Below are 26,145 nucleotides of genomic sequence, written 5' to 3'. Positions count from 1 at the left end.
CCATTAATTCCCACCTTACAGTAAAGTTTTCAGTGCAAGGAAACATTGTACAGCAGAAAGAGAGCCACTAAGCTCTGAGCAAGGACACGTCACATCTTTCACACCAGTGTCTTCAAAAGACCTTTAGCTGTGTCGTGAACCTCTGTAATGGTAGCCAAATGAGAGGATTTTCACTTTTGTCCTCTGCTCTTCAGCACCAAAAGACCTAAAGAAGGCCAGGGGGCACCAGGATTTGAACCTGGGACCTCTTGATCTGCAGTCAAATGCTCTACCACTGAGCTATACCCCCTACACCATGGAAGCACAAAGCTTGGCATCAAGATGTAAAACGTAGTACATTCTCAAGATACCCCAAGTAACACTACAGACATGCATAGTTGGGAGCCAATTCAGCAAGCCATGCTTTCCCACTGCAAAGTGAACAGTGAACCCCAGTAAACAGCAACAAAGCTCTTGGCATTACTCAGGTGGCCTCTTGCCTTAAATGTTATACCACTCACCACTGTGCTGTAACCCCCTCAGCCCACAACAGATGCAGTTTTGCATGATATGGGGTTTCAATATGTGAATTGATAAAGAGCTGAATTCTTCAGCACTAAAGCTTCAGGTACAAACCAGTAGTGTGAGACTTGTTCGGTGAGACTTCAAGCAATGCTCTAAGAGGCCTAAATGTTTTTGGACTTGTTTGTCATGTGGATTGCTGTTGTCACATACATGCTAGTGAGACAGTTTAAAGAATGTTGTGTCAAAAATCGTGTTTCATGGGTACTTCTGCTGGAGTATTTATTTATTTTTTTCTGTATGGCATTTGAATCGTTAATTTGTATTTTGTTGCCTTCAGTCAATAGGTTTTTTTCTTCCTTGGCAGGCATCTATCTATCTATCTATCTATCTATCTATCTATCTATCTATCTATCTATCTATCTATCTATCCATCCATCCATCCATCCATCCATAAATCCATCTATCTATCTTTCTATCTATCTGTCTATCTATCTATCCATCCATCCATCTATCTATCTATCTATCTACCTACCTACCTACCTACCTATCTACCTATCTAGTCATTCCTTCACCCACCCCTCCACCCTTTAGTGCAGCAGTCAGAGAGGTCAGTCCACTGGATTGTGTGTGAACGCTGTCACATCAGCTAGTGTCACACGCAGTAACGGCTCCCGTGTCAGGAGAACCTTTTCTCTCCAGTCGAATTACTGCAGATGATCCAGGGAAGAGACATAGGTTAACATAACATAACCAGGTAAATATAATTGAGATTTCTTGTTTTTTTATTATTATTATATTCATTTTGCCTATGAGATATATAATTATGGAACTCTGGGATTGTTTGTCATGGCAGAGATGTGTTTCATCTGAAGAGAACAGGGTGCTGTAATATGGTCAATATCATCCAAACATTTTTATCTCATCATAAAGAACTTGAGATTTTTTTCTCAATGGATTTTCATGTTGGTGGTAAAATCATTTATGCTTTTATTCTTAAGCAAACTGGTGCTTTTTTTTTTGTTTATGTCAAATGATCATTTGAGTTCATGAGTGAATATAGATGTCTGTTGTGTGTGTGTGTGTGTTACAGATTATGAAAGGATCAAACCGCTAAGCAGATGTGATGGTTGAAAAACCCTTGTCCAACCAAAGCTCTGGAGCCTTGTGCAACGTTGGATCAAGAGCTGCTCTCTGCAATGGGTCCCATCTCATGGATGTCCAGAGACCGCCGGTGCTGGTGGATGCCTGGCTGGTTCCGCTGTTTTTTGCTCTTATCATGCTGGTCGGTCTAGTGGGGAATTCCTTGGTCATCTACGTGGTCACCAAACACCAGCAGATGAAGACAGTAACTAATATGTACATAGGTAAGAGACTCCTCGTCTGTCACGACTCACCTCATTCTGGGGCGTTTATTCGCCCTTCTGAATGGATTTTTGTGTGTTAAGAAGTGTGTTAAGTGAGAGAACTGTGTATGTCATATGAAGATTAAAAAATACAGAGCAGAAAACAAACTACAGTACACAGCACGTGTTGTTACAAGTGTACTAAGACCAAAGAATAAATCTCTCCAAGAGATTATTATCGAAGTCATTGATTAAATCTTAACTTAATTGCATTGACACCTCAAATGGTCAAGATTGAGTTCATACCAAAATGATACCCCTCTGTAATGATTTTTGTCTGCTTGTCCTAGGAATATTCTTCTTCTTCTTCTTCTCTCTAGTGAATCTTGCCATAACAGATATCCTGTTCCTGGTTTGTTGTGTTCCATTTACGGCTACACTGTATCCTCTACCAAGCTGGATATTTGGGGACTTTATGTGCAGACTAGTCAACTATCTACAGCAGGTCAGAAACAACATCTTTATTATCTATGCCTCTGTGTTTTTTTTTCCTTGCTCAATTTTTCTGTTTCATCTCAGTTTTCTTTTCCCTGTCTTAAATGCGATCGACAAAATGTTTTCTTTCCGGTTATTTTCTAAAAGATTTCTTAAAGAACCAAAAAAAAGAGAAAATGTCAGAGTGAACCCAACTCAAACAAGAGAGTATTAAAAGTCGTCTGAGCTGGAGACGTGTCTTGCAGGTGACTGCGCAGGCGACTTGCATCACGCTGTCAGCGATGAGCGTGGATCGTTTTTATGTGACGGTATACCCCTTACAGTCTCTTCATCATCGAACCCCTCACATGGCCATGACTGTCAGCATCACTATCTGGATAGGTAATAGCTCTAATAAAGCATATTACTTGTTTTTTTTTTTTTCTGTGATCTTTACTTGTTGTCTTTTCAGTGTTAAAATGTGATATGAATTTGATATCCGTGGGGTCACAGTAGCGTGCACCACACACTAGCTCTTCTCATCTCCAGACCCGGGATCCTATCAGACTGTACGCTTTAATTGATGCTTAGGATGAGAATCACTCTGATACATAATTAACTTGAATCGAGTGCCACAGCGCTGGGCTGAAAACACCCCCTGAAACTGAATTACGTTCTGGTCGTCGTTGTAGGTTCTTCGTTGCTGTCGGTGCCGGTGGCAGTGTACCAGCGACTGGAGCCCGGTTACTGGTTTGGGCCTCAGACGTACTGCACGGAGGCGTTTCCCTCCCCGCGTCACCAGAGAGCTTTCATCCTGTACTCCTTCTTAGCCGTTTATCTACTTCCCCTGGTCACCATCTGCCTGTGCTACGCTCTGATGCTCAAACGCATGGGCCAACCTACCGTTGAACCCACCGACAGTAACTACCAGGTATTTGACACTTGCCTTAACATCGTGCTATTGGCCGCGACTCTAACGCTGACAAGATGCTACGTGTTGTCACGTCCGCTGCGATAAACAGAAAAACATACAATAGACAGAACTGGAAAACTCGTTACCCAGGTTCCTCTTTTCTTTCAGAATTCTGTTTATTGGGAATTTACAATATGAATAAACACCAAAGCACTTACGGCATTGAACTGAGTTCAATTTTCACCCCAAAGCGAGACGGCAGATTTTGATATTGTGGGAGGGAGCTGAGAGTTGGCTTGATCCTCAAGATGCAAAGCGTGCGAGGAGACGATCCCATTTAGTATTTGTTGATGTTGCCATGAGTTGCGTGTCTAAAGATGTTTCATCTTAACGCTGCGTTTTTTCGTAATGGACAATGGAGTCCGCTCAAGAACAATGGCTGAATACAGGGGAGGATTCCAAGTATGTAGTTTAGTGACTAACCCGGATAAGTTAACTCCGAGTAAGCAGTAAAGCTCCTAATAGAAGAGCCCTATGGCTTCATTCACCTAGCAAAACAAAGCCATAGGGCTCTTCTGTTAGGAGGTTTACTACTTGCTCTGAATGAACTTACCTGGGTTAGTCACTAGACCACATACTTGGAATACCCCCAGATATCTGAAATAATGGAACGCTGACAGCATTTGCACATTGTTTTTGACAAACCCTGACTTCAAAGGTTGTTTTTGTTCTTATTAAAACCACAAACCAAAGAGCCAGGAGCGCTTGAGAATAATTATTTGGCAAAGGATATACGATAGATTTTTTTTCCCACTGGAATTTATCCAAGAAACAATGACTTCAGAGAAATGGACCTCTGTGGAAGTTGCATGAAAGTGACTATTCACTGTGGTCCCCATCAGAAGAAATCAGTCACCCTGGGTTTTGGCTGTGAACACTGTCACATCTTTAATGCTCTCTGACAAGTAACGACTCAGATCAGTTTACATCATATCATAGTTTAAATGCCCTGCAGTTTCTGATGAGCACTCAGTAATTTATCCCGAGGAACAAAACCACAAACTTTAAAGCATTTGACCGAGAAGTTTCAGAGACACAACATACAGTATATTCATGGTCCAAATAATTTCACACTTTCAAATGTAATTTTTTTTTAAACACAGGACAGAAACGTGTCACGTCTGACGGTTTGTTCTGTCGTTCAGCTCCAGGTACAGGCGGAGCGGTCGGAGGCGGTCAAAGCAAAAGTGTCTCGGATGGTGGTCGTGATGGTGCTCCTGTTCACCGTCTGCTGGGGACCCATTCACGTCCTCATCCTGCTGCAGGCCTTCGGTCCGCCGGGTCCGAGAAGGAGCTACGCGCTCTATAAGCTTAAGATCTGGGCTCACTGCATGTCCTACTCTAACTCCTCTGTCAATCCGCTGGTCTACGCCTTCATGGGGGCCAACTTCAGAAAGGCCTTCAGAAGGGCCTTCCCTCAGATCTTCAAACGCGGCGTCAGGGTGGCAGACCCCGTCCCTGCGTGCGACACCGAGATGCACTTTCTTTCATCTGGTCCATGAAGCCCTTTACGGACCGCAGCCATCGATATTATTACGGTCCGTGACCTTAAAGGGGACGCGTCGTATTTTTGGCGCTGGACACAGACTGATCGGTTTGTACGCGACTGTTCCCTTTTAGCTCGGTTCAGTTTTAAATGTTAGTTTCATACTAGAGGGAATTATTTTCAGACTTATAAACAAAGGAAAACTGTCTTTTGTTAGTGACTGGTTAAACACAATGCATAAAAAAAAAATACTAACTCACCACTGGAAAAGCGTGCAAAAGTTGAATAACAAAAATACACTTTGGATGAGAGACAATGAACAGTCCTCTGTGACAGTGTTGGAACTGATCCTTCTGCTGTTCTCTCATCATTCCAGTTGTTTTCATCCTGTAAATTTTGACTTTACCCCCTGAGATAGAGTTTGCAGTCCAGAGATGATGTAAGGAGAAGAAAATGACTGTTGATTCATTAGTTTGCCTTGTTTTAGTACACACATACCTCAGATAAGATACAGACATTCAAAAGAATGTACCACTGACATGACACTGACACTGTTTAGATTAATAAGGAACTGCAGGTCTTTCGTGTGATACAGCTCAGTGGTTAAGTACTATCACATGATCCTAGCGGTCCTTCAGCCACAATTAATTAAACCTATCACGTGTGAACTACATCTGGACTGTTACCCTGGTTTCTAGTGTCTACTTTTATCCTCCTTTACATTTTCTTCCAGGGTTCGCTAATTCAGGAAAACAAACAAACAAAAAACCCTTATCTATTGGGGGCAAAACGTTTTGCCTGATCAAACCAAGTCTTACGGTTTCTTAACCAAAGAATTGTTTTCCATCATGGAAACATTCTTTAGATAGATGTAACAGAAATAATGAAATTTAATTGGCAAAATGATTTTGAAGTATTTCCCATATCCCATGACAATCCAAAATACGGTTGTTACTGGTCAGGCATTTAAATTTCTCTTGATTGTAATATAACTATAGGTTAGGTTAGGTTACGTTGGTTTAGGTAAGGTCATGCATGACAAGTAAAGAAAGACGTGCAAACGACGTGGAATGTCATTTTCTGAAGCACACAGTATGCGATCTACGTTAAAACGCATGTAATTTATAAAAGGACACTGTTACACGAACAACTAAAGAAATGTTTTATTCGTTTGTTCGACTGGACATATGTACGTGGGTATCCTGTCCCAGGTCGGTAAATATCAGTTTAACTCGGCTGAACTACACCGAAAAAGAATATCCTGAAAACAGCCACGTGCCTCCATTTTATGCCCCGCAGTACTCTGGCGGCCTTCCCCTGTAAATCCGATCTACAAAAGGTAAGCTACCTTAATATTTTCTTGTGATTCCAGTCTCGATTTCTAGGGACGTTCTTGAAATTTGTGATCACGTTCTAGTGGCGTGAAGACCCAAGCCAATCAGAATCAAAACAAGCCGTATCTGTCCAATCGAGGATCTAAACTAAAACTTGGCATGTGCCAACGGCCAATCAAAAAAAGCAGGAAGAGTAATTGTACTTGTCGATGCAGCCGAGCGTGGTTCGAACCGATGAACAGAGACAGAAGAGGCAAAAGTAGGTCGCGCTACTGACTCCTTCTCACAGTTCCTCTCCTCTGACCACAGCTACTGAAACACAGCATCCAAAGCCATGGATAAGAAGCAGACCATTAATTTCGGTGCAGGCCCGGCAAAACTCCCTCAGTCTGTAAGTTATGACCGTTGCATTTATCAGAGGCAGTTTATTCCATCAAAAACAGAGTATTTACCTCATTGTCTTTCAAATTCGTGTTTTAGTGGTGGATCATATTATGCAAAAAAGAAAACAACAACAAAAACAACAACAACAACTTAGAATGCAGAGCAAAACACGAAAAGGAAAAAAAAGTAAACTATAAAAAAAATGCACGAACCCTGTAAACTACAGAGTCGGTGCGTGCAAAAAGTGGTATATCTTCACTCATAGACATCTTGTCTCTTTGTTGCATCGCTTTTAATTGTTAGTTGGTAAATATGGGAATACTGTCTTGAAGTTTTGCGGTTCGGATCACGCTGTCGTGGTGATATAATTCTGTGATAAATAGATTAGTCTGATGTGTGATGCGTAAATCGAGGTGTGCTGTTGCATCAGCCGTTCATTTGGGTCTGGAATGCGAGCCATGATTTAGTCATGCACCACCGGTTTTTGCGACGTAAACACATGGGGGCGCTCAGGCATGTAAAACTCCGCAGTTTGGTCTTGTAAAGAGTCGCGGCTTCACATCGCTGCTCGGGTGAACTGAATTTTGATCAATGACGTAATAAAACCTATTTCTTCAAGTTGAACATCGTGAACATCTTCAACTTTTATATTTAAGCCCAAACAATGCTCGGGTAAAATATTTCTCGGAAAAATCACTTGTGTTGTTACTGGAATCCTTGACACATTCATTTTGTTTGATGACCCAAATTATGAGCGGCCTAAAAGAGAAATGTGCATGTTCTTTTTATGTTTGACACGCAAGACCTGTTGAAACAAATCGACTGGAAGACATGGCAAACTAAAATCTACTTTCTTGTCCGTGTTGAATTTAAGTAAGTCACACCTCAATGAGGACTGCAATTACAGTCACTTTACAACGGCATTAGAGAAGTTCCTTAGATTCTTGAAGTCAAACTACGTTCTTCTTCTAAGAAGTGAATGATAACGTGAAAGCAGAGCAAAACACCATGTCTTTTGGTTATCTGTGTGCTGTGGTTTAAAAACAAACAAACAAACATTTGTCCAGTGACTTTACAGCATCATTTTTTTTCCCTGTAGGTCCTGTTACAAGCACAGAAGGAACTGATTGACTATAATGGGATCGGAATAAGCGTTCTCGGTAAGAATCATCGCAGAATCGTACATAATACGCTTTCGGTCCAGTTGTCATGCTTAAATTGTAAACTTGTCTTTCTCTTTCTCCCTTTCAACTTACAATCAGAAATGAGCCACAGATCTTCAGATTTCTCCAAAATCATAAACAATACGGAAAATCTCCTGAGAGAACTTCTGTGAGTTACTTAAATGGCCTCTGAATGAACGCATTCATGTAACTTTTGGTGGACAGTCACATGCCTGTGGTCAGTTACTTTTCATTTTTTTTGAGTTATGAGTAACTCCTGGATTTTTTGTTTTTTTTTTTGTCTTTGTTTTTAATCCAGGGACATCCCAGATAACTACAAAGTTATGTTTCTCCAAGGGGGCGGCTCTGGTCAGTTCAGCGCTGTTCCCCTTAACCTGATTGGTCTGAAGGAAGACAGATGTGCTGATTATATAGTGACCGGCACGTGGTCGGCCAAGGCTGCCAAAGAAGCAGAGAAGTATGGCAAAGTGAACATCATTCATCCCAAACTGGATGCTTACACCAGTGAGTTCACATGGCACCACTTAACACATATACCTGTCTCTCTGGATTCAGTCCGTCATCATAGTGTGTTTATGTATGTGTGTGTGTGGGATTAATGTGCACATGCAGTGGAATATCTGAAAAAAAAAAGCCTGACCTTGTGGGGACATTTTGCCTGTCCCCACAGCATCAAAGGCTTTTTAAAGAAAAACAGCCTGATGTTGTTAATTTTTTTAAAAGTGTTTTTTTTTTTTTGTCTACGGTTGCGGTTAATCTTAGAATCAAGCGTGTTCGTTTTTAGATACAGTTGAGGTCCGTGGAAAGTTCGCCTTGCTATTAGTAAGTCCAGCATGTGTCTGTATTTAGAATTCTTTGAATCCACAAGACCCGGTGTGAAATTGACAAGAAAAGATCTCAGATGTTTTCAAAAGAAATCTAGGCTAAGAAAAAAAAAACTTGCCTCTGAGCAAATTAAATTCCTCAAAGATTCCCATTTTTCCACCTTTCTTGGCGACAGAGATCCCGGACAGCAGCGTTTGGTCGCTGAATCCGTCGGCGTCTTACGTTTACTACTGCTGCAATGAAACGGTCCACGGCGTCGAGTTTAATTTTGTTCCAGACGCTAAGGGCGCGATCCTTGTGAGCGATATGTCCTCCAACTTCCTCTCCAGACCGGTGGATGTGTCTAAGGTAAGCAGCACCAGCACCAGCATCAGAAGCAGATCGACCGCTTGTTTACCTTAGGACAAGTTTAACCCACCAAAAAAAAAAAAGTCCAGTGGACAGCCTCTGCGTGTTGCGAGTGAATAAGACGTTGACTGTTTGTTTATTTATTTCATGTTGTTTTGCCCATACCTGTCCTTCTATTCCTTTTCTCTTTTATACATTTCTAATCCTTGCAAACTTTTTTTTTTTTTAAATTATGTCTAATGGTCTTTCTCTGTCCCCAGTTTGGACTTATCTTTGCCGGCGCTCAGAAGAACGTAGGCTGTGCTGGCGTGACAGTGGTGATAGTGAGGGAGGATCTCTTGGGAAAAGCATTGAAGGAGTGCCCAGTGGTCTTAGATTACCAAGTGCAAGCTGGGAATAATTCCCTTTACAATACACCCCCTTGCTTCAGGTTGGTCCCCACCCCTAACCCTATACGTTCTCTCTCTTCTGCACAGACACTTACCCCCCACCCCCCGCTCCCCCAGGGAGATGTATTCTCACTCCGTTTCCCTGAATGGCGGTGGAAATGAGAAAAGCTACAGTGCTTAGGCATTTGATCCAGTAGTAATTACAAGCAAGTCTTTCCGCGGTGTAATTCTCCTATTCAGTCACTGTGGTGGATTTTGTAGAATCTGGGTCTGAGGTAAGGCCATGGCCGACGGCGTATACGCCTAATCCGTTCCCACTGGCTGCAGTTACATGGAGTGTAGTGTTCTCTGAATAAACCGTTTGATAGCTAGTTATGGAATAAAGAAATACCTGAATTTTTTATGTAAACACCTGACCTGGGTTAGCCAAAATGAAGTTGATCCAAATTCATTTTCATTCGGAATCAGGTTTAGTGTAAACGTTGATAGTCTGTTCGTTCAGGTGGATTTTAGAGATTAACGGACGCTTGCTCACCCTTACGCTGCCAGTCAGAATACGTTCTGAAAGTCTCTTCATTTTGCCTATGTCAACATTGTACCCATTACATGTGACACAACCTGTCTCATTCACATTGTACTTCTGACATGTAAACGGATGAATGAAGCATAATGAGGCATTCAGGAACTCTTTCTTTGCAATCTTCTCTACACTGAATGCATTCTTTAAGTTTGACAGTTGATGTTCTGCAGTTAAATGCAGCTACTGATTATGCTAATGAACCCCCCCCCCCCCCTCTCTCTCTCTCTCGCTCTGTTTTTAGTATCTATATCATGGGGTTGGTCCTGGAGTGGATTAAAAACAATGGAGGCACTGAAGCTATGGAACGACTCAACAAGCAGAAATCTGGCATCATCTATGACATCATCAACAGCTCCAATGGATTCTACTCGTGAGTGGCCGAGAAATGACGTTCATTTAAATATATAACGAATGATCTTGAGGGCTTGTGTCAGCTAGACCGGACAGCCGTAATGCCCTATTATCTAGCCTATCCATGAATACCGTCACAAATTTACAACGCATTCAAAATGCTGGTGCCAGAATCTTAACATGCGGCAGTAAGAGAGACCACATGACGCTGGCACCTTAATCTCGTCATTGGTTATCAGTATCTTTTAAATTTGATTATAAAATTGTTAGTTTTTAAATGTCTTCATGATCTGGCCCCTCTCTGCCTTTGTGATATGATTGTGTGATATGTTCACCTAGATCTCTCAGATCAGCCAACAGCCATCTGCTAGTCATTCCTGAATTCCCACTAAAGAGTGAAGAGTAAGCTTTAAGTTACTATGGCCCCTAACTGTGGAATTTCTCTCCCAGAAAGCAATAGAGCTATGAGTTCACTAAATGTTTTTAAACGAACCTTACAACATATCTGTTCAACAATGCTTCTAACTAAATGCTGGTTTTTTTTTTAATTGCTCTTCTTTTCATTTTATTGTATTCTTAACCATTTGCCCTTCTTGTCTTTCATGGTCTTTAATGTATTTTATTTCTCTGTATTCTAATTTTAGTTCTCATTTCTCATTTGATCCATTTAAAATTGCCATTCCCTGTAAAGCGCTTTGTAAATTGTGTGTTTAAAAAAGTGCTCTATAAATAAACCCTTATTTTATTATTATTATCATGATGTCACATGTATCAACCATTCCAAATTCTTTTATCTCTCCGCCCAAAATAAGTTCTTACCGAGTATCTTATGTTCTAGGAATGCTCACATAAGCCTTCAGTAGTGGTTTTCCGATTTTGTGTTCGGTTTTCCATGGTAACGCTGATGGATATCTATTCCGGTAGATGCCCGGTTGATCCGGAATGCCGAAGCCGAATGAATGTTCCATTCCGCGTCGGAAAGAAGGAGGGAGATGAGGCTTTGGAGAAGAAGTTTCTGGATGGTGCCTCCAAGCTTGGGATGATTTCATTAAAAGGGCACAGGTATTGCAAAACGGAGAGAATACACATAGATCATTCGCTATGCTTAGTACTAAGGCCTGTTGAATTAAAAAAAAAAAAAAGTTCTTACCCTTTACTTAGGAACATTTAACTATTTAGAACATCACCACTAAGCAGTTTTTACTTTGAAGACTTTGCAGATTACATGCGAGAGAAATAAGTCAAACCCGAACGTTTTCAGTGGACATATTTGTCAGACGATATCATTCTTCTCTAAGCAGCCGTAGACACTGAGGAACCTGATGAACTGTGAGTGGACTGTCTAATGAAGAACGTTCTCTGTTTCTTGGGCTTTGCAGATCAGTGGGTGGAATCCGGGCATCTCTGTATAACGCCGTGACTGTGGAAGACGCGGAGGTTCTTGCCGCCTACATGAAAGAGTTCCTGAAAGAGCACCACTAGAAAGTATAAGCTCGCCTTGGCAGCCTGGTCACCTTACTGCTTGTTTACAGACAACCTCAACTGTAGACTGATCTTAGATGTTTGTTTCCGTTTTACAGGGCCTGTTTGAAATGTTTTTAAGGGCTTGATGGACAGTCCTAGCAGACCGAAGTAGTTCTCCTCCAAGTGCAATACTAGAACATGAGCCAAGTTCTGAATTAGGAAACGCACACTGAACATGACTGCATGATTGCCAAAATCAATACAGAGGCATACGTTTATTACATTTTCACAATGCTTTTTTTTTTTTTTTACCTAAATAAGACAGTTCAATTTATTAACTGCTAAGACCTTCCATCAGTACCTTAATTACACTGAAATCAGAACCTCAGTCTTAAAAAACGTTACTAAAAAGTCCATAGACTCATGTTAGTTCTTACGTCTGTGCCTTCAGTTGTAGAACTCTCGATAAGCTAACGTTCCATTTAAGGTAGTTTGCTGTTTACCAGTGGGCATATAGCCCCCGTTTTTTTCTTCTTTCTAACGTGATGGATGCTACCTTTTTGTGCCTTCATGTGTGCTGATAAGTACTTTTATCTGTGTATTAAGGGTCCAGTATGATGTTTGCCACATGAAAGAAAGAGTGATGTTGTTTGTAAGAAATGGAATGTATATTCGATATGAGGAAAGATGTTCTATGGCTGTAAAAAAGAAAAAAAGAGGGGGGGGGGGGGTTCAGAAGCATCTGTGATTGGAATAAAATGCCTTTGAGGCCTTGAGCAAACCTTTGATTGTGGATATTTTAATTTTTATTTTTCTGAAGAGGAAGCTTTAGTATTTTAATGCTCATAGGAGATACCGTTATAAGTCAAATGCCAAATGATTCCCGTTTGCAATTGCTATAGCAATGATAAAGTAACTGAAATATTATCATTATAATGATTGTAGTTCTTGTTATAGCTGACTGTCAAATGACCATAAAAAAATCGCTATATCAATGTCATCAACCACTTGTCCATGGACATACAGATTTCATAAACAGTCTCTTTGGATTAGTTTATCTATCACCTTTATTTTCTCCATATCCATAATGCTCATAGAAGGTAAAATGAGCTTTCAAAAGCTTCGTAGCTGTAACAAAACTGTTAGATAAGACCTGGACCTCCTGATACTTAAGCAGTTCTCAGTTGGCTTCCGTGGCAATGGAAAAGTCACAGTTTATCTGTCTGATAAAAAAAACAACCGCCACGTTTGTTGACCGACAGTCGACTACTGTTTACTTTGCGGCTTGTTCTTGTCAGCGTACTCTTGGGCTCTCAGAACACCCTCAGTGAATAGCGCAAGCACCTGTAGCTCTGGTTTCTCCGACGCCTAATTCTGTTGAGGCATGGGAAAGGAAAGGGAGACATTTAATACTTTAATTCATTTTTTTCAAATCGTTGACATCCGATATCTGTTAACATTTACAAACTACTAACAACAAAGGACATGAACGGATATTTCTTCGCCTGAAAAATACGCAAAGACGCGCTTTCTAGAATGGAATCGGACGCTCAACTTGACAGACTCTGTTCCCTCTTTCGTGCTTGTGATGTAAATAACTCGGGGCGAATTGAAAAATGGGAGTTCTTGAAAATATGCTCAGAGCTTCACGTCCGGTCAACGGACATAGAGGATCTATTCTCCAAACTTGACACGGACAGGGACGGGACGATCAATTTAGAGGAGTTCATCCGCGGGTTTCACCAAGTAGCGAACGACTTACAGCAGGAGCAGGACATGGATGGAGGGGAAACTTTTTCTTTGGCATGGGAAGACTTCAAAACCAGACTTGGCGATCAGGCCAAGTTTATCCCCAGGTAGGCATAAATGAATGGAACATAGGACACGGAAAGCCGTGCAAAAACACTTTTTGTACAAAATACGACTTTACCACGAAAAACATGAGAAGCAAAACTTGTAGTGCCCGTGAATTACGATGTGATCATTACTTTGTAAGGTTGAATGAATAGGAAGAGTAAACGAAGATGCGTTTTGCGGCAGCAAAATATCACCTTCTTCTATATGAATTTGATAGCATAAACATACAACGCATTTGTAACTGGAATGTTCAAATGATTCGCATACAGTTTTGACCAGTTTTCTGTACTGTTTTATGTTTTGTTACTTTTATGTTTTGTAATCTTTTCAAGTTGTCGATTTTAGACAAGAGTTGGGCACTTAAAGAAAAGGTCTGCTTTTCACCCTGTTTCAGGTTTGATTTGAAAAACGAGGACAGAAAATTTCGGAGTGTAAGCAAAATGCCGACCGTTTATACATACACATGGATTATCTATACATACATGTATAAAGGGGACTCACTTTAAGAAGTGAAGTTAGCCTCAGTGGGTGCAGCCATTCAGTGTTCACGAGCAAGGCACACATCTCTACGCCATCCACACAGAATATACTGAATTTGAGAAGATATTGAATAATATTTTTAAAAAAAAATAATGTGCCGTCCGGGATATGGGAGAACATCGGTAATACAGAACTTCATGAGAGATCAGAGATCCGAGACTTGTACCTTTTTCTCAAATCTTCCATTGCTACCTGCACACATTATCGTGCGATTAAAACGAGGTTCTGCTATATTTCTAACAGTCAAAATATTTTGAATCGATCATTAAGTTTCAAAATCGTACACACGGGACTTTAAAACAGTTCTATCATTTTATGTCACATACACAGTTCTCTGCATTGACAAAGTGTTCCATACAAGGGGCGATGTTTTAGGGCGTACGAAGTTGGGGGGGTTTTAGTATCTCATGACAAGTCCAGAATGAGGTTATCAAATGGAAGACCCAGGGGCTATACATGAGATTCACCACCACTTTTCCACGGTGCAGCTGCCAGTACATCGATTAATTTGAGCCTGAATGGCTTCCAGTCTGTTCCCTACTGACAACACCATCTAATGTTAGAGATATAACAGCATGATACAGGATAACGTCTGTCATGTGGCTGAAAAAAAAGAATCCACAGATTTTATAGCAGTTGATATTTTATCTATACGAGTTTGTTAAGTTTGTTATTTATCTTTTTTTTCCGTCTTGATAAAGTAGAAGTTATGTAATGGATATGTGAGTTCTACATTTGACAAAGGAAGTGTCCTTGTTTTGTGAAAATTCCTCTTTTGTCTCCATTGAATTGACAAAGGAAACCTTAATCTTTGTGCTCAAATGAGAACGAGCACAGACACACACCACACATACACATACACATAGTATGAGGCTAAAACTTTATTATATTTTATTAGACAAAACTGTCTACATTTTCACTTCTCCTTAAATAAACACCATAGCTAAAGCGTATATTTTTTTACAGTTATTGTGTACAATTATGAATATATTGATTTCCTGTACGTGTCTCCCTAACACATCTGTGTATTGTTTACTTTTAAACAATAAGTCAATATGCTTTGGGATGAAACTAGTTCCACAGAATAACTCACCTGGCTAAAAAAAATGGTCTCTCCTTATCAGTAACCAAGTGACCCACTTCTGTCTTAGCTATGCTAAAAATAAAAACATGAAATGTATGGAGGCATACATTTATGACATCTGACATGTCATATAGATTCCTGATTTCAAGGAATATATATTATCCGGAGTTTATCGAATGTGTCAGTGCTTTAGTATAGATAATTTGCTCTCAGTCCTGTCTTAAATGTGACAAAAAGAATGTGTTCTGGCCTCTAAACCTGACGAGGACCCAGAAGGATTGAAACGTAATTAAAGTATGTTTTGGAGCACCCTCTTCTAAATGGGTTTGTCTTGTCATTCCAAGTTAACTTCTTTGTTTAGGATCTGTCTCAGGAGACATATGTGTGAAAAGCCTCTTTCGTTGTTGAAGTTTACCCCTTTGTTTTCCTCTGTGGTTCCGATTGGCTGTAGGATAGATCAAGTGTCGACCCTGTACCAGAACATCAGTCTGACAGAGCCCAGGATGGTGCCCCAGTACGAGAGAGTCATAATGAACTTCATAAGAGAGATCAAAATGCAGAACACAGAAATGGAGCACCTGGCCTTAGCGGTGAAGAGGTAAAGATACACTTATGCGTACACACACACACACACACACATAATACAGATGCTTGCATATTACTGTTCATTTTATCCAGCAAACATTGGTTATTTGAAGGCTCCCATTGTGAATCACCACCTTCTTCCTCCTCTTCAGAGCACAAGACCACGCCACCATGCAACTCAGTGAGATGGAGGAAGAAATGGAGCAAAGAATTCACACAGCGGAACGTACCACTCGCCAACAGGTGAGTCTTTTAACGACAAGACGCGTCAAAATTGGCCTGTAAGTTTGCCTGTACTGGCAACACTTTCCCTGCTGGTGCCCCCTGTGTAGCCATAAGTCTGCGGTGATCTCCACCCTGTCTGCTTTCGTTTTCTTTCCCTTCTTTCTTCCTGGTGGCAGGTCAGCTTTTACTTCTAGACCTGTGGTTTGTCACACTTGACTTGATCTAGAATAAATGACTCTTCGATGTATCTGAATGACTGGCTATGTCCCAGTACTCTTCAGTGCTCCCTTACCATCTGACCCTGCTCTTGTGGTCACAAATCTGAATTGAGATGATTAGTGAAAGCGTTATGACAAAGTATCTGTTGATCTACCTCTCTCCCTCTCTTTATACACACACACACACACACACACACCAGTGGCGGCTGATGGTCTTTGAAATAGGGGAAGCACAGTTTAGGCCTTCGTCATAAAATTAGTCAATTATTACATTTGTTGTTATTTATATGCGGATTCTGCCCTCCTTTCTTTCTCTAGGAAATCATCTATTACCCTGTCATACCGGTCAGATTCTTTTCCGGAGACTTGACTAGTTTCCTCTCAATGGCCAACAGTACATTCTCTGAGTCAAAGCACTTCCAGTCAGCCAGTTCACTTTGTCATACCAGGAGAGGCAAAATGATCAGTCTTTGCTCCCTGACTTTTGAACTAAATTAACGTTGGGCGTTGATCTGCCCTGCTGTTTAATTCTGAGTGTCTTCGTGAGAAAGACTATCAAAGAACTTTGCCAAAATCAGGTCGACAACATTAGCAACATCTACAGTTTTTAACCTTCTTGCTAGCTAACTGGCTAGATCCTCTATGACCTAGCTTAAAATCAACCTTTACCAAAGTGAAACGACAGCGAGTGACAAACTCAAGAACTCTAGATTTAGAATTTTATTAACAGTATGTACAAACAGAAGCGGCATAGCAAATAACAGAGAAAATGAGCAGAAGCTTATGACCTCGCCTGCCAACACTCCACAGATCGAGCTTGAATTCCGCCGATGCCGGTGCAAAATTTTAAAACGCTGTCAGTCATGTTCTTTGCCATGACATGTAAAAGAGTTCCTCCAATAATCATATATAGCAGCCCGGCGTCCGGGCGGCACAAAACCAAGCCTGCTGTCCAGTAAACGTGCAGAATTTTTTTTCAATGCAAAAATCGCCGTCACCAGTCCCATTGACTCCCATACAAGCCGTGCGTCCGGAAATGATGGTTTAAAAGCATATTGTCCAATAAATGTCTAGCTTTGTTGCACTGAAAACGAAGCGTATTCTGAAGTGCCATTGAACCCCAGAGACGTACAGCGTCAATGGGTGTAAATGGGTCGTGCTTCCACGGGTTTCTATGAGGTAAAAATCACTTTAGCTTATGACGACCTGCGAGAAATTAAAGCTGAACCAACTAGCCGTGAAGTTGAACACTTTCTAGACCTTAATATTGATTTGTAATAAGAGAGTTAAGTAATGTAACTACAATATTACATATTTAATTGACGAACTTTCGTGACGTTTTAGAGGAAGCTCGGCTTCCCGTGTAGTCTTAGAGCAGTCGCCTCTGACACACACACACACACATATATACATACAGAGAGAGAGAGAACATTCACTTTTGGCTTTACTTAAGAAAATGAAAGAAGAAAAACGGCTAAGCAGAAAAACCTGACATATTTTAGTTGTGGATTTGATCCAGGTTTGGTCCTGATTGCCCTGGACTTCCCTTTGATAAAGCTCACTAAGTACTACATCCCTTCCCTTTTGACAGTCTCATTCAGTCATGCTCCTGTCTGTCTTCTGAGGACCACTCTTGCTCCTTGTATCTGTGACTCTTTCAAAACCTCACCGACTCCTCTGATGCTTGCAACTGATCTGTATCCCTCCTGGTTGTACAAAACTGGTCTATGCTGTAACAACCAAGTGACACCAAGAGGAGTATGGGTTCCTCCCTCTGAGTGCTAGCTTCTCTCAAGGTTTTATTCTGTTTATAAACTAAAGGGAGGATTTCCCTGCTACTGTCACTTCAGGTTGCTCCCTGGGGGGCTCAGACCAGGTATTCTATAACGCTGCTTTGTGACATTATCAGCTATAAAAAGGTCTGAACTCAGAAATTGAATTGAGTAGTGCTGAAGGGTCTCAGTTCTGTGTCCTAATTGTATCAAAGGGCGTCGTGTAAGATACCTGAGCCTGGGGTATTTTACAAAACCCACTGTTTCGACTTTGCCTAAAATGCTGTACATGCAGCCTGTTTTTTTGTTTTTCCAGTTTTGTGTGTTTTGTGTTCTCTGTCATTTGTGTTGACATTTAGGCTGCATCGTCAAGTTTCACTGTTAATTTAGTTTTCATTTACGATGGAACCTCATACTTGGGATGGGTGATCTGTAAGTTATGGAGCGACAGGTGCAGGTGAACACTCCTTTCTTGACCCGCCTCCTCACTCATGTGATTGTGTTGGAATGCGTCCAGCTCTCTCTTTTAGAATGTGACATCATGAACTCTTTATCCTGATGTGTGTTCCAACCCCATTTATTATCTCCCTGCCCCCCCCCGCCCCCCCATTACGTAAGTTTTGCTACCTGCAAAAGTCTACCCCACAGCAGCTGTTACCTGTTCATACACGAGTGCCCTTTTTTTTGTTGTTAAAAATTTGTCCCAGTTTGGAACGGCCATCTCTTGTACATAGTACTCTCTGTTCAGCCGGGATGTGGTATCATCACAAAGCATGTTGCATTTTTAGGAGAAAATTGGGCATACAATCCTACCTATAAGTTCATAGCTTATTTACTGTGTGTGTTGCATAGTAACAGGAGAAACATTCCGCTATCTCTCTCACTTGATTACCTAGACTGAATATTGATGACACAGCTGGGATTCCAGCCTTACAATCCCAGTTGCAGAATGTCTGTGTGTGCTTCCAACTCTGGCACTCCGTCCATGGCCTTTGGAAGTTTATGTATTTGCTTGTTTATTTCTGTTTACTGCATGGCTAAGTGGATAAAAACATTTATAAAATCGATACATGGATTAATATAAATGGGAAATTAAACTATTTAATGAACAATTTTATTTTTGATGGTAATGTCAAATCAAGTTCTGCTCTTTTTTTCCGCATAAACTTGAGCATAACTTGAACACAATTCTGACATCTGAGTATTTAGAGACTCTTTTTACTACTACCACTGCTACTACTGCTTACTTGTATTCTGGAATAGACTCATGATTGCTGAAGGGTGTGGAAATGTTAATTTTTAAAAAAAAAAAAAAAATGAAAACTTGTTATTTTCAGGAATCCAAAAAGGCAGAGGCGGCTCTGACCAGCATGCAGCATCAGTATGAGTCTCAGCTTGCTGAGTTACAGCAGAAGATCCAGACCCTGCAGATAGTGAGTTACTGTAGACACCACACCACAACAACCGTCTAATCAGTGAGTCACACTTGATGTACTCTGCATCTTAAATGATCTGTCTCTGCTTCAGACTGAACAACAAAACAGAAGCGTCGGTCTCAAAGAGGAGGCCTCACTGCTGAAGAGGAAGAACAATGACTTGACTTTGGTATGTGTTTCATTTGACTACATGTACAGTCAGTCAAATACTTCTGCTTCTTTCTGCTTATATATATATATATATATATATATATATATACATACACACACACACGTGTATATATATATATACTGTATATATATAGTTTCTTACTATATTGTATACAGTTTATATATGTTTATATAATTAACACACTGAGCTATTTCTTTTATGTTGTTCAGGAAAATCAGCGACTGAAACAGGAACTGTTGGAATCCCACACAAATGTAGCTTTCCTCCAGAGTGAGTTGGATTCTTTGAAGAGTGACCTCACGGACCAGAGTATCAACAGTGAGAGGTGAGGCATTTTAAAAGGATGCCCTTGTGTGCGTAACCGAAATACGTTCGACGCTAACAAAAAGATGGTGCTTCATCTTCAAAAACAAGCCTCTGTTGTTTAATTTCAGGTCAACAAAATGCATTCACTTTCTGGCACTTGTGACCAGGTTCATTCTCCTACATTACGCTCAAGTAGTTTCCCATGGTATTTATACACAATGACCGACTGTTCCGTTTGTCTGCTCTCTGACTCAGTTGCCACGGCGTTTGAGGAAAAGTAGAGCCTCTAATAGAAACGTATGATGTAATTCTTCTGAAAAGTGCACTGCTCAGCTGCTCTGGCCTCATGTCTTTCTCAGTCTCTTTTTTTTTTTTTTTTGGATGATTAACTGTTCAAACAAATGAATGTAAACATTATTTTGAAAACTATTCAAACCTTTCCAAAAACTGGTTAGGGAAGATTTATGGCATTTTTTTTTATTATCATTAATAATCATCAAAATCGAACAGTTATGCAAACACACTGTATAGATATATATATATATATATTTGTAAATTTAAATTTAATTTGGAGTTGAAAACAGAATAATATCTGTGGACATGAGGATACTGTTCAAGTCGAATCAAAAGTGATAATGTCTTTGTTTTGTTAATGGGGAGCTGAGGAATGTGGAATATGGGAAACTGTGACTCTTTGTCAACACTGACACACTTTGTGTGCACAGTGACTAATCAGCCAATCAGAAAACAGCGGAGGCACATGTGAGCCTGAACACACCCGCCCATCAGTGTTTGCAGTTTTGTCACGATCGTAACAGGATATCCTTGAGTGACATCAAAGAATTTCGCAACATTGTTACTTAGCAACCAAACCAGCAGGCCAACAACTAGATTTAATTCAAGTGTTTTGGATCTCAGCTGACTGCTGTATGTGTTTGTCCTAGTTCGAGATTAACTAAAGTTAATCTTTTTGAGGATAAATTAAACAGTCTTACAAAACAGTATTTTGATGTTTTGATCTCTGTTTATGAATACAAGATCACTTTCCTCAGTCTTTGTGCAGAAAAGATTGTCTCTTAAATCTTACTCACTTATGTAGTTTATATAAGAATGTGTTCATTTTTTTACATTTTAAACTTTAATCAAAGTAATTGCTGTTGCCTTTTCATGTCATGTAAAAGTCAGAAACTTCGCAGAAATAAGAAAAGTAAGAATGGCCTTGTTTTTGTGTCTTTTCAGAGATGAAGCATTAATGAGATGCTTTGCAGAAGAGAGAGACAACTTGGAGCGACAGATTGAGTTGCTACAGTAAGTGCGACCTGACCTGCCTCCACACGAATGATGAGTCAGTCTATACACATCACACTATACAAAACAGCCATTAAATTGAATGGAAATATTTAACAACACGGCACTTCTGAACTGAGCTACTCCAGTAATATAGTTAATGATGTATATAGCTGCTTCATTGTAACAGCTAACTGCATTGAAATGAATTGAACTGAACTAAATTGCTGGAAATATGCCCCAGACATCTTTAAATACGTCTGTTCTGCTCCATGGTTTAACTGTGGAGTGCTTGACTGGTCAGGTATTGTGACATTGTCTATGTTGCTCTGCATTAAAGGTCAGCGAACAGGAAGCTCCACGACAGCAACGACAGTTTACGGACTGCTCTGGAGAGCAGCCAGAGCAAAAACAAGGTGAATGTTTCCATGGTAACAGTTGGGGCCTTTGGGTTCAGGGAACAGTGGGATTAGGGGTATTTTTTGGGGCTTACTATCTCTGCTCAAGGACAGCACTTGCTTAGATACACATTAGGATGTGATAGCATGTGGTTGATAAAATGTTTTTGGCTACAAACGTATTATTTTTTTTTCTTCTTTTTTTTCCCTAAAATCTCATGATCTCTTGAAAATCCCACGGCAGTATTTTTGTGAGGGCGTGTTTTGAAGGTGTTTTTTTTTCCCTCTCTGACAGCGTGGCAGCATTTTCTCTCCTGGAAGCACGATGACCCGGAGCAAGAGCATATGTTCTCCATTCTTTGACAGGTATGGGTTTGTATCACCCATCAGTCCCATTAAATATCAACCCCGATGAAACAGTGTGTTTCCATTACAATGTAAAGGCTAACCATTAAGATTATGGCCCAGTGACTACAAATTGCAATTAACAGACATTTTATGCAAGCAGACCTATCAAACAAACTTTTTGTAGTAACCTGAACACACACTGGCCAATTATAATAACCACATAATTCACAGAACTTAAAAAAAGTTTTACATTTTTGTAAACCTGTAACTTTGTCATTTGGGTTTAGATGTTGCAACGTACACTGTATGGATGAGTCATATGACCCCTTACCGCTGGGGGAGGGAATGCGTAGGCCCAGCTGTGATTCCTTAGCATTGGCTCTTTGTGATCCTATGCGAAGACACAGCTTTGAGGCTGAGAGCCTGCCAGAAAGCTGTTTTGACAGTGGTCTCTCCACCCTCCGTGGTTCAAATGGATACGACTCTGAACATGAGGTTATGAATGACAAGATTACCCAGCAGGCAATGGGGCGAACTGGCAGTCCAGAAGTTGACTCTTATGACACTGCGGTATGGTATAGTATAACTGATATTTTTAAAGGCAAATGATGTCACAGAGTTCGTTTTTACAGAAATATCGTTTAAAGACTGATTTAAAGCTATATTTGCTTTTCAATTAGATTCGAATGAACTGCTCAATGACCACAGAACATTACAAATATATCTTTAAAAATGATGTACTGAAAAAGGCCTGTTTTTGAAACTCCTTGACAAACCCGTGCCTGTGTCTGTCAGACACTATGTTCAGATCATCTCACACTCTGATATTTAAATTCATAACAAAAATAATGTGGTTCCAGGCATCAGAGGCCCAGGATGACGCTGTGTCCGTGACCGATAGCGTGTCAGTCATGGACTGGAAGCCGTCATTACCAGTGGTCAATACCGATGCCACTCCTTCAGGAAAGAAGTGTCTCTCTGCAATATTTTCTGAGGTGCGTGAGAGAGAGAGAGAGAGAGAGAGAGAGAGAGAGAGAGGAGGTGGACGTCATCTTGGCCATTCCATGATCTTAACTGCTCTGTTCTGACATCTCGGTTCTGGGGCTGTTTAGGATATAGCAGCTACATTTGGTGTCTAATGAAGATTAAAGATTCACTAACAAGACTAATGGTGGTGGACAAAGCCCCACTTCACCTCTGTAAAGAATACATTTTTTTCAGCCGAGTTGCTAAATTTCATTGAATTGCTTCATTTTCTTTATTGTTATCGCGGGCTGTTTGACCTCAGTGTCCTGATAGAACAATGAAAAGAAAAAGACAAGACTACCTAGATTTTTTCAGAATTGCTCTATGGATAAGTAGAAATGTTGGTAAGGGAATGCCACATACCACAATATGAGCAAAGTTCTTCATGCTTGTTTTTACAGACAGAAGAGGATGAAATGAACCCTATTCCCAAAACCTCTGCCAAGACCTACAGAATAGTCTTGGCTGGAGATGCTGCTGTGGGCAAGTCAAGTTTCCTTCTCCGTCTTTGTAAGAACGAATTCCATTCCAACACCAGCGCCACTCTGGGTGAGCTGTGTTTTTAATGGCTTTGTTCAAAGCACTTTTCTGAATTTAGACAGAAACACAATTCCTTCTGTATCAGTATTTCCCAAGAGCCAACTGCCATGGTTCTAACCATTTCTTGTGTTTGCTTTTCCAATGATCAGAACTTTGCGTTATCATTTCTAGATAATGTGTAAAGGGTGTGGGAAAGCCTTGGGGGGGGGGGGGGGGGGGGGGGGGGGGCCAAATATCTTAGTTTTAGTGGAAAGCGAGGGAAAAAACTAACTTGACTTGGTTGTAATATTAACAATTTCGTGAGGGCTGTGGAAACCATCTTCAGCCTATCCACTCAGTGAACAGTTTGCCAGTTCAAAACTATATATACATTTTGACTAAAAAACATATTAGTTACAGTTGATCTTTCTTTGCTTCCTCTTGCTCTCCCCTCCCTTCAAAATGAATTTGAAAGCGCTACTCTAGATTTTAGTTATGTAATTCCCATGCACCTAAAATACTGAAATCCTTTGGCTCTTGCTTAAGGGGTGGATTTCCAGATGAAGACTCTAGTGGTGGATGGAGAACCAACTGTGTTGCAGCTGTGGGACACAGCAGGCCAGGAGAGGTAAAAACTCCACATGCATATGCAGTAGTGGACTGGACAGCTCCTAAAGCATGTTACTCAATAACGGTTTTGTGGTTGTTTCATTGCAGGTTCAGAAGTATTGCCCGGTCTTATTTCAGACGGGCCGATGGCGTTCTTTTGCTCTACGACGTCACTTGCGAGGGGAGCTTTCTCAGTGTCCGGAACTGGGTTGACATGATTGAGGTATTTCCAAGAAAAAAAAAAAAATTATGTTGGACTTTTGCTGTGGGCAGGGTCGATTTCAATACAGAAATATTGGAGGGCAATCAAGAACATCATCATTTGAAATCAGTAGGAGCGCCTAACTGAGCAATGAATATTTATACACCAGTGCGTTGCTCAACTGCTGAAGATGTTACTTACTTATTATTCACGTTTGCATATTAATCCTATTATGTATCCCACAGTATGAAGTGTATTGTATTCTTTTGTGAGCTGCTGCTACTTTATATTGTTTTGAATATTTTTAAATTCAGTAGCCAATAGGTGAAAACATGTATGTGAATAAGTGTTTTGTTGTGCAATTTACATAAAACAACTAAAACTTCTGAATCTCACATTAGAGTGCAGTCAAAGCAATGGTTAGCAAGTGTTATCAACAAAACAGACACACATTTTTTCTTACCTGACTGCTTATCCAGGATGTGTCCCAGGATGACATTCCCATCATGCTTGTTGGAAATAAATCGGATCTGCGGCAGCAGGCGCTCCAGGACGGGGTCACGTGTGTTCCCACGAGTTACGGAGAGAAGCTAGCCATGGTGAGGGATGCAGTTGGCAATTCTCAACGCTATCCTCTTTTGTTTTTAGGCTTTACGATTAGCCACTTACTAACTGTCTGTCTTTCTCAGGCTCGATTTAAGGCATTTGTTCTAGTTCTGCAGGTGGACTCTGTGGTAAATGGTTATAGTTGGTGAAGAGCTCTGTTGTCTCATAGTTCAAATTACCCCTTCCCATTGCTTATTTAATTCTAATTTGATCTGAGAAGTAGATAAACAATTTAGTAAATCAAAGACGAACTCAGTAATGGCTGAAGTACTCTGAATCCGAGGCTTTGGTTTTTGACCACTGATAATGGCATTTTCCAGACCTACAGCTCTCTTTTCTGTGAGACAAGTGCAAAGGATGGTTCAAACATCATTGAGGCAGTTCTTCATTTAGCCAGGTAAACCTTTCCCATTTATCCTTTTGTCTGCATTAACTGGTATTAAGACAAATCAGATAGAAAGATACAAGCATTCTGTCTTGCTGTCTTCATACATTTGCACTTTTCGTGTTATTTTAGTTGTTTTTTTTTCCCCCCGATGGCAAGAGAAACGTTTCAGCTTGCTCCTCTTTTCTCTACAGAGAGGTGACTAAACACGCTCGAGAGGACAAGACCCCATCGTTCGCAAATCTCGGAAAAGGAAATCAAAACAAACAAAAGATTCCCAACCTGAACTGCTGTACTGGATAAAAGTTGTACGTGACAGAATCAGCTGGAACTAGGAAAGAGCCGCAGTGAAGGGTCTGCAGAGCTCATCCGTCCCTGTTGTGCTGAGCATGGTGCTGTGAAAATGATTCTTGCCTACGGTTCTGTCATAACCTGCATTAGCTGTTTTCATACAGTTGTCTTCATTTTCTTTGCTTTGATCCGTCTTCACAGACACATGCCCGCAAACGCCATACGAGCAAGTATCAAACCCTCTGCCAACTGGAACAAACATTCTGTGCCAATAGTCTTCTGTGTTTTTTTTTTTTTCTTCTTCTGTTTTCGTTCTGTGAGAAGCAGAAATTCATCTCTCTGTGTGAATACGTTCCTACTAATTTATTGTTTGAATTTTTAAGTAACTTTTTTTTTTGTCTGAGACTGATGTGATTGGACGACATGAAAGACAATTCAGAGCGGTGCTGAAGGAGGTGACCTCAAGTCCCATGTCAGGTGTAAGAGAGAGAAAACAGCGAGATAGTTTGCATATGTGTTTGTTTATGTAATCTAGAGACGTGATTACTTCCATCAAACTGGGCCAGCCTCAGAATGTGGTCAAGCAAGAGGAAAAACGTAGCAACTACATGACCAGCCCTGGAAGTAACATATGATGGCT

General features: G+C 40.6%; 3 protein-coding genes and 1 non-coding gene across 6 annotated transcripts; 3 read left to right on the top strand and 1 right to left on the bottom strand.

Moving 5' to 3' along the window:
* Window positions 1-217: 217 nt before the first annotated feature.
* On the bottom strand, window positions 218-289 carry trnac-gca (transfer RNA cysteine (anticodon GCA)). The gene has a single exon. It is a non-coding gene; the product is annotated as a tRNA-Cys (tRNA).
* A 1,338-nt stretch (window positions 290-1,627) lies between these two features.
* On the top strand, window positions 1,628-4,796 carry kiss1rb (KISS1 receptor b). Its single transcript, XM_030766284.1, has 5 exons — window positions 1,628-1,868; window positions 2,228-2,352; window positions 2,588-2,723; window positions 3,014-3,252; window positions 4,440-4,796. Exons 1-5 carry the CDS (start codon window positions 1,628-1,630, stop codon window positions 4,794-4,796), a joined length of 1,098 nt encoding a protein of 365 aa, XP_030622144.1.
* Window positions 4,797-6,374: 1,578 nt separating this feature from the next.
* psat1 (phosphoserine aminotransferase 1) lies at window positions 6,375-12,356 on the top strand. 3 transcript variants are annotated; one of them, XM_030773443.1, is made up of 10 exons: window positions 6,375-6,505; window positions 7,598-7,658; window positions 7,761-7,830; window positions 7,981-8,186; window positions 8,683-8,855; window positions 9,116-9,285; window positions 10,066-10,194; window positions 11,100-11,237; window positions 11,555-11,660; window positions 11,756-12,356. In XM_030773443.1, exons 1-9 carry the CDS (start codon window positions 6,449-6,451, stop codon window positions 11,655-11,657), a joined length of 1,107 nt encoding a protein of 368 aa, XP_030629303.1. In that variant the 5' UTR covers window positions 6,375-6,448; the 3' UTR covers window positions 11,658-11,660; window positions 11,756-12,356. The 3 variants fall into 3 exon arrangements, with proteins under 3 accessions (XP_030629303.1, XP_030629295.1, XP_030629310.1); XM_030773435.1 differs by having other exon boundaries at window positions 11,555-12,356; XM_030773450.1 differs by lacking the exon at window positions 11,100-11,237 and having other exon boundaries at window positions 11,555-12,356.
* An 819-nt stretch (window positions 12,357-13,175) lies between these two features.
* rasef (RAS and EF-hand domain containing) lies at window positions 13,176-25,624 on the top strand. The gene is made up of 17 exons (XM_030783705.1): window positions 13,176-13,495; window positions 15,572-15,718; window positions 15,858-15,948; window positions 19,258-19,353; window positions 19,448-19,525; window positions 19,738-19,853; window positions 21,074-21,142; window positions 21,462-21,543; window positions 21,815-21,885; window positions 22,155-22,437; window positions 22,728-22,862; window positions 23,295-23,442; window positions 23,959-24,040; window positions 24,130-24,244; window positions 24,703-24,822; window positions 25,150-25,226; window positions 25,409-25,624. The coding sequence occupies exons 1-17, from the start codon at window positions 13,176-13,178 to the stop codon at window positions 25,515-25,517; spliced, it is 2,139 nt and encodes a 712-aa protein (XP_030639565.1). The 3' UTR covers window positions 25,518-25,624.
* The last annotated feature ends 521 nt before the right edge of the window (window positions 25,625-26,145 follow it).

Source organism: Chanos chanos, chromosome 1 (genome assembly GCF_902362185.1).
Source record: "Chanos chanos chromosome 1, fChaCha1.1, whole genome shotgun sequence".
NCBI lineage: Eukaryota > Metazoa > Chordata > Actinopteri > Gonorynchiformes > Chanidae > Chanos > Chanos chanos.
This window is presented reverse-complemented; position numbering and strand designations above follow the sequence as displayed.